General features: G+C 70.7%; 1 protein-coding gene across 3 annotated transcripts in view; it reads left to right on the forward strand.

Moving 5' to 3' along the window:
• The first annotated feature begins 1,396 nt into the window (after positions 1–1,396).
• CCDC14 (coiled-coil domain containing 14) overlaps positions 1,397–12,665 on the forward strand; it is a 37,953-nt gene continuing 26,684 nt past the window's right edge. For 2 of the 3 annotated variants that reach the window (XM_069732597.1, XM_069732599.1), the window contains exon 1: positions 1,397–1,510. In XM_069732597.1, coding sequence (XP_069588698.1) covers positions 1,481–1,510 — 30 coding nt within the window. In that variant the 5' untranslated portion in view covers positions 1,397–1,480. The remainder of the gene's footprint in view (positions 1,511–12,665) is intronic. The other variant, XM_069732598.1, reaches the window with a different exon arrangement.

The following is a 12,665-nucleotide window of genomic DNA, read 5'->3' on the forward strand; positions in this document are numbered from 1 at the left end:
GCAGAGATCAATCAACGCCCCCGTTGGAGTCACGCCGCCGACCGCTCATGTGTCTGCTGGAGGGAAGGTCAGGAATGACCCTTGTGGGATGGACGGGTACGAGGGTTAACATCTCTGGTGTCAGGATGGCGAGGGGATGATATTATCCACCATGGTCTAAAGCCCCCCGCACACCTCACATGATCGTCCATTGTAGCGGGGGCAGGCGGGCCTTGGCGTTTGTGGGGCCTACAGAGAGTGGGGGGGGGGGCTTCCAGTGTGTGTGGGGTCTCCGCTGTGTGTGGGGCCTACAGCGAGTGGGGGGCTTCCAGTGTGTGTGGGGCCTACAGTGAGTGGGGGGCTTCCAGTGTGTGTGGGGCCTACAGTGAGTGGGGGGCTTCCAGTGTGTGTGGGGCCTAGTGAGTGGGGGGCTTCCAGTGTGTGTGGGGCCTACAGTGAGTGGGGGGCTTCCAGTGTGTGTGGGGCCTACAGTGAGTGGGGGGCTTCCAGTGTGTGTGGGGCCTACAGTGAGTGGGGGGCTTCCAGTGTGTGTGGGAGTCTCCGCTGTGTGTGGGGGGAGTCTCCGGTGACTGGGGGGGGGGGGGGGGGGGGGAGTCTCCGGTGACTGTGGGGGGGGGGGGGGGAGTCTCCGGTGACTGTGGGGGGGGAGTCTCCGGTGACTGTGGGGGGGGGGAAGTCTCCGGCGACTGTGGGGGGGGGGGGGGGGGGGAGTCTCCGGTGACTGTCGGGGGGGGGAGTCTCCGGTGACTGTGGGGGGGGGGGGGGGGAGTCTCCGGTGACTGTGGGGGGTCTCAGCAGTGTGGGGGGGAGTCTCCGGTGACTGTGGGGGGCAGCACCAGTCAGTGCTATATCAGCCATCTCTGGTGACACGCTCCCCTCCATCCTGTCCACACCACAGACCCCCCCATGTGTGAAGTTACTGAGCCACGTGATTCCGGACCACCCAGGTCCTCGGTCCGGTACGTGGGGTCCTAATGGAGGAGACGGTCTGTGTCCCTGGGGGTCTTCTGCAGCCACAGGAGACGGCGGGGGTCCGGCGAGGCCTCTTCTGTGTCGTACTGAATGATGGGGGTCTCGGACCCCAGTGATGTACCCTGTCCGATTTCTCCTCACGTCTTCTGCTAGGGGCAGTAATCCCCTCACCCGCGGGCCCTCAGTATAGGAGCAAGAAGGCCAGAGAGAAAGAAATAGCCATAGAGCTCATCACATCGCTTCACAATTCTCCCAGGACCGGGCCCCTGTGGAGCGGCGCTTCTGTGGCCCCTGCAGCGAGTATCGGGGCCACCATCCAACCTGCACACTAACCTGAGGTGAAAACAAACCAAACTAGATGACGGGACTAACACTTCCGGTCACGTGGGCAACACACGATTCCCGCCACTGAGCACCGCTCTACGGAGCTTCCGGTTGTCGTTGGTTTCCAAGGTGACACTTCCGGCGCGGCAAGAAAGAGAAGCTGAAGCTGTCACATTGTCTGAGGATGGCGAGAGCTGGCTGCCGAGCCGGGAGGGTGAGGACCGGGGAGCGGAGGAGGAGGACGGGAGGGCGAGGACCGGGGAGCGGAGGAGGACGGGAGGGCGAAGACCGGGGAGAGGAGGAAGAGGACGGGAGGGTGAGGACCGGGGAGCGGAGGAGGACGGGAGGACCGGGGAGAGGAGGAGGAGGACGGGAGGGCGAGGACCGGGGAGCGGAGGAGGACGGGAGGACCGGGGAGAGGAGGAGGAGGACGGGAGGGCGAGGACCGGGGAGAGGAGAAGGAGGGTGAGGACCGGGGAGAGGAGGAGGACGGGAGGGCGAAGACCGGGGAGAGAAGGAAGAGGACGGGAGGGCGAGGACCGGGGAGCGGAGGAGGACGGGAGGGCGAAGACCGGGGAGAGAAGGAGGACGGGAGGGCGAGGACCGGGGAGCGGAGGAGGACGGGAGGGCGAGGACCGGGGAGAGAAGGAAGAGGACGGGAGGGCGAGGACCGGGGAGCGGAGGAGGACGGGAGGACCGGGGAGAGGAGGAGGAGGACGGGAGGGCGAGGACCGGGGAGAGGAGGACGGGAGGGCGAGGACCGGGGAGCGGAGGAGGACGGGAGGACCGGGGAGAGGAGGAGGAGGACGGGAGGGCGAGGACCGGGGAGAGGAGAAGGAGGGTGAGGACCGGGGAGCGGAGGAGGGCGAGGACCGGGGAGCGGAGGAGGACGGGAGGGCGAAGACCGGGGAGAGAAGGAAGAGGACGGGAGGGCGAGGACCGGGGAGCGGAGGAGGACGGGAGGGCGAAGACCGGGGAGAGGAGGAAGAGGACGGGAGGGCGAGGACCGGGGAGCGGAGGAGGACGGGAGGACCGGGGAGAGGAGGAGGAGGACGGGAGGGCGAGGACCGGGGAGAGGAGAAGGAGGGTGAGGACCGGGGAGCGGAGGAGGGCGAGGACCGGGGAGCGGAGGAGGACGGGAGGGCGAAGACCGGGGAGAGAAGGAAGAGGACGGGAGGGCGAGGACCGGGGAGCGGAGGAGGACGGGAGGGCGAAGACCGGGGAGAGGAGGAAGAGGACGGGAGGGCGAGGACCGGGGAGCGGAGGAGGACGGGAGGACCGGGGAGAGGAGGAGGAGGACGGGAGGGCGAGGACCGGGGAGCGGAGGAGGACGGGAGGACCGGGGAGAGGAGGAGGAGGACGGGAGGGCGAGGACCGGGGAGAGGAGAAGGAGGGTGAGGACCGGGGAGAGGAGGAGGGCGAGGACCGGGGAGCGGAGGAGGACGGGAGGGCGAAGACCGGGGAGAGAAGGAGGACGGGAGGGCGAGGACCGGGGAGCGGAGGAGGACGGGAGGGCGAGGACCGGGGAGCGGAGGAGGACGGGAGGGCGAGGACCGGGGAGAGGAGGAGGACGGGAGGGCGAAGACCGGGGAGAGGAGGAGAAGGAGGACGGGAGGGCGAGGACCGGGGAGAGAAGGAAGAGGACGGGAGGGCGAGGACCGGGGAGCGGAGGAGGACGGGAGGACCGGGGAGAGGAGGAGGAGGACGGGAGGGCGAGGACCGGGGAGAGGAGAAGGAGGGCGAGGACCGGGGAGAGGAGAAGGAGGGTGAGGACCGGGGAGCGGAGGAGGACGGGAGGGCGAAGACCGGGGAGAGGAGGAGAAGGAGGACGGGAGGGCGAGGACCGGGGAGAGAAGGAAGAGGACGGGAGGGCGAGGACCGGGGAGCGGAGGAGGACGGGAGGACCGGGGAGAGGAGGAGGAGGACGGGAGGGCGAGGACCGGGGAGAGGAGGAGGAGGACGGGAGGGCAAGGACCGGGGAGAGGAGGAGGAGGACGGGAGGGCGAGGACCGGGGAGAGGAGGAGGAGGACGGGAGGGCGAGGACCGGGGAGAGGAGGAGGAGGACGGGAGGGCGAGGACCGGGGAGAGGAGGAGGAGGACGGGAGGGCGAGGACCGGGGAGAGGAGGAGAAGGAGGGCGAGGACCGGGGAGAGGAGGAGGGCGGGGAGCGGAGGAGGACGGGAGGACCGGGGAGAGAAGGAAGAGGACGGGAGGGCGAGGACCGGGGAGCGGAGGAGGACGGGAGGGCGAGGACCGGGGAGCGGAGGAGGAGGACGGGAGGGCGAGGACCGGGGAGAGGAGGAGGAGGACGGGAGGGCGAGGACTGGGGAGAGGAGGAGGAGGACGGGAGGGCGAGGACCGGGGAGAGGAGGAGGAGGACGGGAGGGCGAGGACCGGGGAGAGGAGGAGGAGGACGGGAGGGCGAGGACCGGGGAGAGGAGGAGGAGGAGGACGGGAGGGCGAGGACCGGGGAGCGGAGGAGGAGGGCGGGAGGGCGAGGACCGGGGAGAGGAGGAGGACGGGAGGGCGAGGACCGGGGAGCGGAGGAGGGCGAGGACCGGGGAGCGGAGGAGGACGGGAGGGCGAGGACCGGGGAGAGGAGAAGGAGGGCGGGGAGCGGAGGAAGACGGGAGGGCGAAGACAGGGGAGAGGAGGAGGACGGGAGGGCGAGGAGGGGGGAGCGGAGGAGGGCGGGGAGCGGAGGAGGACGGGAGGGCGAGGACCGGGGAGAGGAGGAGGACGGGAGGGCGAGGACCGGGGAGAGGAGGAGGACGGGAGGGCGAGGACCGGGGAGAGGAGGAGGACGGGAGGGCGAGGACCGGGGAGAGGAGGAGGACGGGAGGGCGAGGACCGGGGAGAGGAGGAGAAGGAGGACGGGAGGGCGAGGACCGGGGAGAGAAGGAAGAGGACGGGAGGGTGAGGACCGGGGAGCGGAGGAGGACGGGAGGACCGGGGAGAGGAGGAGGAGGACGGGAGGGCGAGGACCGGGGAGAGGAGGAGGAGGACGGGAGGGCGAGGACCGGGGAGAGGAGGAGGACGGGAGGGCGAGGACCGGGGAGAGGAGGAGGACGGGAGGGCGAGGACCGGGGAGAGGAGGAGGACGGGAGGGCGAGGACCGGGGAGAGGAGGAGGACGGGAGGGCGAGGACCGGGGAGAGGAGGAGGACGGGAGGGCGAGGACCGGGGAGCGGAGGAGGACGGGAGGGCGAGGACCGGGGAGAGGAGGAGGACGGGAGGGCGAGGACTGGGGAGAGGAGGAGAAGGAGGACGGGAGGGCGAGGACCGGGGAGAGAAGGAAGAGGACGGGAGGGTGAGGACCGGGGAGAGGAGGAGGAGGACGGGAGGGCGAGAACCGGGGAGAGGAGGAGGACGGGAGGGCGAGGACCGGGGAGAGGAGGAGGAGGACGGGAGGGTGAGGACCGGGGAGAGGAGGAGGACGGGAGGGCGAGGACCGGGGAGAGGAGGAGGAGGACGGGAGGGCGAGGACCGGGGAGAGGAGGAGGAGGACGGGAGGGCGAGGACCGGGGAGAGGAGGAGGAGGAGGACGGGAGGGCGAGGACCGGGGAGAGGAGGAGGAGGACGGGAGGGTGAGGACCGGGGAGAGGAGGAGAAGGAGGGCGAGGATCGGGAAGAGGAGGAGGGCGGGGAGCGGAGGAGGACGGGAGGGCGAGGACCGGGGAGCGGAGGAGGACGGGAGGACCGGGGAGAGAAGGAAGAGGACGGGAGGGCGGGGAGCGGAGGAGGACGGGAGGGCGAGGACCGGGGAGCGGAGGAGGACGGGAGGACCGGGGAGAGAAGGAAGAGGACGGGAGGGCGGGGAGCGGAGGAGGACGGGAGGGCGAGGACCGGGGAGAGGAGGAGGAGGACGGGAGGGCGAGGACCGGGGAGAGGAGGAGGGCGAGGACCGGGGAGAGGAGGAGGACGGGAGGGCGAGGACCGGGGAGCGGAGGAGGACGGGAGGGCGAGGACCGGGGAGAGGAGAAGGAGGGCGAGGACCGGGGAGCGGAGGAGGACGGGAGGGCGAAGACTGGGGAGAGGAGGAGGACGGGAGGGCGAGGACCGGGGAGAGGAGGAGGACGGGAGGGCGAGGACCGGGGAGAGGAGGAGGAGGAGGAGGACGGGAGGGTGAGGACCGGGGAGAGGAGGAGAAGGAGGGCGAGGACCGGGGAGAGGAGGAGGAAGACGGGAGGGCGAGGACCGGGGAGAGGAGGAGGACGGGAGGGCGAGGACCGGGGAGAGGAGGAGGAGGACGGGAGGGCGAGGACCGGGGAGAGGAGGAGGAGGACGGGAGGGCGAGGACCGGGGAGAGGAGAAGGAGGGTGAGGACCGGGGAGAGGAGGAGGGCGAGGACCGGGGAGCGGAGGAGGACGGGAGGGCGAAGACCGGGGAGAGAAGGAGGACGGGAGGGCGAGGACCGGGGAGCGGAGGAGGACGGGAGGGCGAGGACCGGGGAGAGGAGAAGGAGGGTGAGGACCGGGGAGAGGAGGAGGGTGAGGACAGGGGAGCGGAGGAGGACGGGAGGGCGAAGACCGGGGAGAGGAGGAGAAGGAGGACGGGAGGGCGAGGACCGGGGAGAGAAGGAAGAGGACGGGAGGGCGTGGACCGGGGAGCGGAGGAGGAGGACGGGAGGGCGAGGACCGGGGAGAGGAGGAGGAGGACGGGAGGGCGAGGACCGGGGAGAGGAGGAGGAGGACGGGAGGGCGAGGACCGGGGAGAGGAGGAGGAGGACGGGAGGGCGAGGACCGGGGAGAGGAGGAGGAGGACGGGAGGGCGAGGACCGGGGAGAGGAGGAGGAGGACGGGAGGGCGAGGACCGGGGAGAGGAGGACGACGGGAGGGCGAGGACCGGGGAGAGGAGGAGGAGGACGGGAGGGCGAGGACCGGGGAGAGGAGGAGAAGGAGGGCGAGGACCGGGGAGAGGAGGAGAGCGGAGGAGGACGGGAGGACCGGGGAGAGAAGGGGGAGGGCGAGGACCGGGGAGAGGAGGAGGAGGAGGACGGGAGGGCGAGGACCGGGGAGAGGAGGAGGAGGACGGGAGGGCGAGGACCGGGGAGAGGAGGAGGAGGACGGGAGGGCGAGGACCGGGGAGAGGAGGAGGAGGACGGGAGGGCGAGGACCGGGGAGAGGAGGAGGAGGACGGGAGGGCGAGGACCGGGGAGAGGAGGAGGAGGACGGGAGGGCGAGGACCGGGGAGAGGAGGAGGAGGACGGGAGGGCGAGGACCGGGGAGAGGAGGAGGAGGACGGGAGGGCGAGGACCGGGGAGAGGAGGAGGAGGACGGGAGGGCGAGGACCGGGGAGAGGAGGACGGGAGGGCGAGGACCGGGGAGAGGAGGAGGAGGACGGGAGGGCGAGGACCGGGGAGAGGAGGAGGAGGACGGGAGGGCGAGGACCGGGGAGAGGAGGAGGAGGACGGGAGGGCGAGGACCGGGGAGAGGAGGAGGAGGACGGGAGGGCGAGGACCGGGGAGCGGAGGAGGGCGAGGACCGGGGAGCGGAGGAGGGCGAGGACCGGGGAGCGGAGGAAGACGGGAGGGCGAAGACCGGGGAGAGGAGGAGGGGGGAGCGGAGGAGGACGGGAGGGCGGGGAGCGGAGGAGGACGGGAGGGCGAGGACCGGGGAGCGGAGGAGGGCGAGGACCGGGGAGAGGAGGAGGACGGGAGGGCGAGGACCGGGGAGAGGAGGAGGACGGGAGGGCGAGGACCGGGGAGAGGAGGAGAAGGAGGACGGGAGGGCGAGGACCGGGGAGAGAAGGAAGAGGACGGGAGGGTGAGGACCGGGGAGCGGAGGAGGACGGGAGGACCGGGGAGAGGAGGAGGAGGACGGGAGGGCGAGGACCGGGGAGAGGAGGAGGAGGACGGGAGGGCGAGGACCGGGGAGAGGAGGAGGACGGGAGGGCGAGGACCGGGGAGAGGAGGAGGACGGGAGGGCGAGGACCGGGGAGCGGAGGAGGACGGGAGGGCGAGGACCGGGGAGCGGAGGAGGACGGGAGGGCGAGGACCGGGGAGAGGAGGAGGACGGGAGGAGGAGGACGGGAGGGCGAGGACCGGGGAGAGGAGGAGAAGGAGGACGGGAGGGCGAGGACCGGGGAGAGAAGGAAGAGGACGGGAGGGTGAGGACCGGGGAGAGGAGGAGGAGGACGGGAGGGCGAGAACCGGGGAGAGGAGGAGGACGGGAGGGCGAGGGCCGGGGAGAGGAGGAGGAGGACGGGAGGGTGAGGACCGGGGAGAGGAGGAGGACGGGAGGGCGAGGACCGGGGAGAGGAGGAGGAGGACGGGAGGGCGAGGACCGGGGAGAGGAGGAGGAGGACGGGAGGGTGAGGACCGGGGAGAGGAGGAGAAGGAGGGCGAGGATCGGGAAGAGGAGGAGAGCGGAGGAGGACGGGAGGGCGGGGAGCGGAGGAGGACGGGAGGGCGAGGACCGGGGAGCGGAGGAGGACGGGAGGACCGGGGAGAGAAGGAAGAGGGCGGGGAGCGGAGGAGGACGGGAGGGCGAGGACCGGGGAGCGGAGGAGGACGGGAGGACCGGGGAGAGAAGGAAGAGGACGGGAGGGCGGGGAGCGGAGGAGGACGGGAGGGCGAGGACCGGGGAGAGGAGGAGGACGGGAGGGCGAGGACCGGGGAGAGGAGGAGGACGGGAGGGCGAGGACCGGGGAGCGGAGGAGGACGGGAGGGCGGGGAGCGGAGGAGGACGGGAGGGCGAGGACCGGGGAGAGGAGAAGGAGGGCGGGGAGCGGAGGAGGACGGGAGGGCGAAGACCGGGGAGAGGAGGAGGACGGGAGGGCGAGGACCGGGGAGAGGAGGAGGACGGGAGGGCGAGGACCGGGGAGCGGAGGAGGACGGGAGGACCGGGGAGAGGAGGAGGAGGACGGGAGGGCGAGGACCGGGGAGAGGAGGAGGAGGACGGGAGGGCGAGGACCGGGGAGAGGAGGAGGACGGGAGGGCGAGGACCGGGGAGAGGAGGAGGACGGGAGGGCGAGGACCGGGGAGCGGAGGAGGACGGGAGGGCGAGGACCGGGGAGCGGAGGAGGACGGGAGGGCGAGGACCGGGGAGAGGAGGAGGACGGGAGGAGGAGGACGGGAGGGCGAGGACCGGGGAGAGGAGGAGAAGGAGGACGGGAGGGCGAGGACCGGGGAGAGAAGGAAGAGGACGGGAGGGTGAGGACCGGGGAGAGGAGGAGGAGGACGGGAGGGCGAGAACCGGGGAGAGGAGGAGGACGGGAGGGCGAGGGCCGGGGAGAGGAGGAGGAGGACGGGAGGGTGAGGACCGGGGAGAGGAGGAGGACGGGAGGGCGAGGACCGGGGAGAGGAGGAGGAGGACGGGAGGGCGAGGACCGGGGAGAGGAGGAGGAGGACGGGAGGGTGAGGACCGGGGAGAGGAGGAGAAGGAGGGCGAGGATCGGGAAGAGGAGGAGGGCGGGGAGCGGAGGAGGACGGGAGGGCGAGGACCGGGGAGCGGAGGAGGACGGGAGGACCGGGGAGAGAAGGAAGAGGGCGGGGAGCGGAGGAGGACGGGAGGGCGAGGACCGGGGAGCGGAGGAGGACGGGAGGACCGGGGAGAGAAGGAAGAGGGCGGGGAGCGGAGGAGGACGGGAGGGCGAGGACCGGGGAGAGGAGGACGGGAGGGCGAGGACCGGGGAGAGGAGGAGGACGGGAGGGTGAGGACCGGGGAGCGGAGGAGGACGGGAGGACCGGGGAGAGGAGGAGGAGGACGGGAGGGCGAGGACCGGGGAGAGGAGGAGGAGGACGGGAGGGCGAGGACCGGGGAGAGGAGGAGGACGGGAGGGCGAGGACCGGGGAGAGGAGGAGGACGGGAGGGCGAGGACCGGGGAGCGGAGGAGGACGGGAGGGCGAGGACCGGGGAGCGGAGGAGGACGGGAGGGCGAGGACCGGGGAGAGGAGGAGGACGGGAGGAGGAGGACGGGAGGGCGAGGACCGGGGAGAGGAGGAGAAGGAGGACGGGAGGGCGAGGACCGGGGAGAGAAGGAAGAGGACGGGAGGGTGAGGACCGGGGAGAGGAGGACGGGAGGGCCGGGGAGAGGAGGAGGAGGACGGGAGGGTGAGGACCGGGGAGAGGAGGAGGACGGGAGGGCGAGGACCGGGGAGAGGAGGAGGAGGACGGGAGGGCGAGGACCGGGGAGAGGAGGAGGAGGACGGGAGGGTGAGGACCGGGGAGAGGAGGAGAAGGAGGGCGAGGATCGGGAAGAGGAGGAGGGCGGGGAGCGGAGGAGGACGGGAGGGCGGGGAGCGGAGGAGGACGGGAGGGCGAGGACCGGGGAGCGGAGGAGGACGGGAGGACCGGGGAGAGAAGGAAGAGGGCGGGGAGCGGAGGAGGACGGGAGGGCGAGGACCGGGGAGCGGAGGAGGACGGGAGGACCGGGGAGAGAAGGAAGAGGACGGGAGGGCGGGGAGCGGAGGAGGACGGGAGGGCGAGGACCGGGGAGAGGAGGACGGGAGGGCGAGGACCGGGGAGAGGAGGAGGACGGGAGGGCGAGGACCGGGGAGCGGAGGAGGACGGGAGGGCGGGGAGCGGAGGAGGACGGGAGGGCGAGGACCGGGGAGAGGAGAAGGAGGGCGGGGAGCGGAGGAGGACGGGAGGGCGAAGACCGGGGAGAGGAGGAGGACGGGAGGGCGAGGACCGGGGAGAGGAGGAGGACGGGAGGGCGAGGACCGGGGAGAGGAGGAGGACGGGAGGGCGAGGACCGGGGAGCGGAGGAGGGCGAGGACCGGGGAGCGGAGGAGGACGGGAGGGCGGGGACCGGGGAGAGGAGAAGGAGGGCGAGGACCGGGGAGCGGAGGAGGACGGGAGGGCGAAGACCGGGGAGAGGAGGAGGACGGGAGGGCGAGGACCGGGGAGAGGAGGAGGACGGGAGGGCGAGGACCGGGGAGAGGAGGAGGACGGGAGGGCGAGGACCGGGGAGCGGAGGAGGACGGGAGGACCGGGGAGAGGAGGAGGACGGGAGGGCGAGGACCGGGGAGAGAAGGAAGAGGACGGGAGGGTGAGGACCGGGGAGCGGAGGAGGACGGGAGGACCGGGGAGAGGAGGAGGAGGACGGGAGGGCGAGGACCGGGGAGAGGAGGAGGACGGGAGGGCGAGGACCGGGGAGAGGAGGAGGAGGACGGGAGGGTGAGGACCGGGGAGAGGAGGAGAAGGAGGGCGAGGACCGGGGAGAGGAGGACGACGGGAGGACCGGGGAGAGGAGGAGGAGGACGGGAGGGCGAGGACCGGGGAGAGGAGGAGGACGGGAGGGCGAGGACCGGGGAGAGGAGGACGGGAGGGTGAGGACCGGGGAGAGGAGGAGGAGGACGGGAGGGTGAGGACCGGGGAGAGGAGGAGGAGGACGGGAGGGCGAGGACCGGGGAGAGGAGGAGGACGGGAGGGCGAGGACCGGGGAGAGGAGGAGGACGGGAGGGCGAGGACCGGGGAGAGGAGGAGGGCGAGGACCGGGGAGAGGAGGAGGGCGAGGACCGGGGAGAGGAGGAGGACGGGAGGGCGAGGACCGGGGAGCGGAGGAGGACGGGAGGGCGGGGAGCGGAGGAGGACGGGAGGGCGAGGACCGGGGAGAGGAGAAGGAGGGCAAGGAGCGGGAAGCGGAGGAGGACGGGAGGGCGAAGACCGGGGAGAGGAGGAGGACGGGAGGGCGAGGACCAAGGAGAGGAGGAGGGCGAGGACCGGGGAGAGGAGGAGGACGGGAGGGCGGGGAGCGGAGGAGGGCGGGGAGAGGAGAAGGAGGGCGAGGACCGGGGAGAGGAGGAGGACGGGAGGGCGAAGACCGGGGAGAGGAGGAGGACGGGAGGGCGAGGACCGGGGAGAGGAGGAGGACGGGAGGGCGAGGACCGGGGAGCGGAGGAGGGCGAGGACCGGGGAGCGGAGGAGGGCGGGGAGCGGAGGAGGACGGGAGGGCGGGGAGAGGAGAAGGAGGGCGAGGACCGGGGAGAGGAGGAGGGCGAGGACCGGGGAGCGGAGGAGGACGGGAGGGCGGAGACCGGGGAGAGGAGGAGGACGGGAGGGCGAGGACCGGGGAGAGGAGGAGGACGGGAGGGCGAGGACCGGGGAGAGAAGGAAGAGGACGGGAGGGCGAGGACCGGGGAGCGGAGGAGGAAGGAGGGCGAGGACCGGGGAGCGGAGGAGGACGGGAGGACCGGGGAGAGGAGGAGGAGGACGAGGACGGGAGGGCGAGGACCGGGGAGAGGAAAAGGACGGGAGGGTGAGGACCGGGGAGAGGAGGAGGGCGAGGAGCGGGGAGAGGAGGAGAGACGGGAGGCCGAGGACCGGGGAGAGGAGGAGGGATGGGAGGGCGAGGACCGGGGAGAGGAGGAGGGACGGGAGGGCGAGGACCGGGGAGAGGAGGAAGGACGGGAGGGCGAGGACCGGGGAGAGGAGGAGGGACGGGAGGGCGAGGACCGGGGAGAGGAGGAGGGACGGGAGGGCGAGGACCGGGGAGAGGAGGAGAGACGGGAGGCCGAGGACCGGGCAGAGGAGGAGGGACGGGAGGGCGGGGAGAGGAGGAGGGACGGGAGGGCGAGGACCGGGGAGAGGAGGAGGACCGGGGAGAGGAGGAGGACCGGGGAGAGGAGGTGATAAATCCAGAAGTGGTGCATATATTTCTATTCTACTTTCCCTCTGATTGTTCCTCTCCTAGTTACAAATACTGATGTAAGGCACTGACCGTGTGACTCCGGCCTCAGGCTATGTGCACGTCAGGATTTCTTGTAGAAATTTTCTGAACAAAACCGGACATTTTCTGCAAGAAATCCGCATGCGTTTTTTTTTTCGCAGATTTTTCCGGAGGTTCCCAATGCGATAATATAGTGGGAAATCCTCAAAATTAATGAACATGCTGCGTTTTTTACCGCGATGCGTTTTTTTGTGGAAAAATACGCAACATATGCACAAAAAATGTGGAATGCATTCTAAATGATGGGATGCATATGTATGCGGTTTTTATAGCGAAAAAACCGGAACGTGTGCACACAGCCTGAATGGAAAAGTGTCATTCTCCTGAGCTGTCTATATGGTCCGCAGGTCATAAGAACTGAATGACATGACCCCTTGATCGCCATGCCGGCGATCCCTGCACACACTCTATTAGCGGTGGATACCGCATTTATCCCTAGTGTCCCGGCGTACTGACAGCTCTTTTAAGCCTCAGCGCCACCTATTCTGACTCACCGTCAGTTGATGCAAATCCGAGTATTCTATTGTTTTTGGGGCCATACAAGTATACAATTATACCTAGCACACTGATGAAGGTCCAGTATCGACCGAAACGTTTGTGATTTACTGTATGTAATAAATCCCCACTTTTTTACATCACAACACCCTGGAGTGTGCTAGTCACTTTATATTGTATACGTTCAGGTTTGGGCACCT

The sequence above is a fragment of the Ranitomeya imitator genome, chromosome 7 (assembly GCF_032444005.1).
Source record: "Ranitomeya imitator isolate aRanImi1 chromosome 7, aRanImi1.pri, whole genome shotgun sequence".
Classification (NCBI taxonomy): Eukaryota; Metazoa; Chordata; class Amphibia; order Anura; family Dendrobatidae; genus Ranitomeya; species Ranitomeya imitator.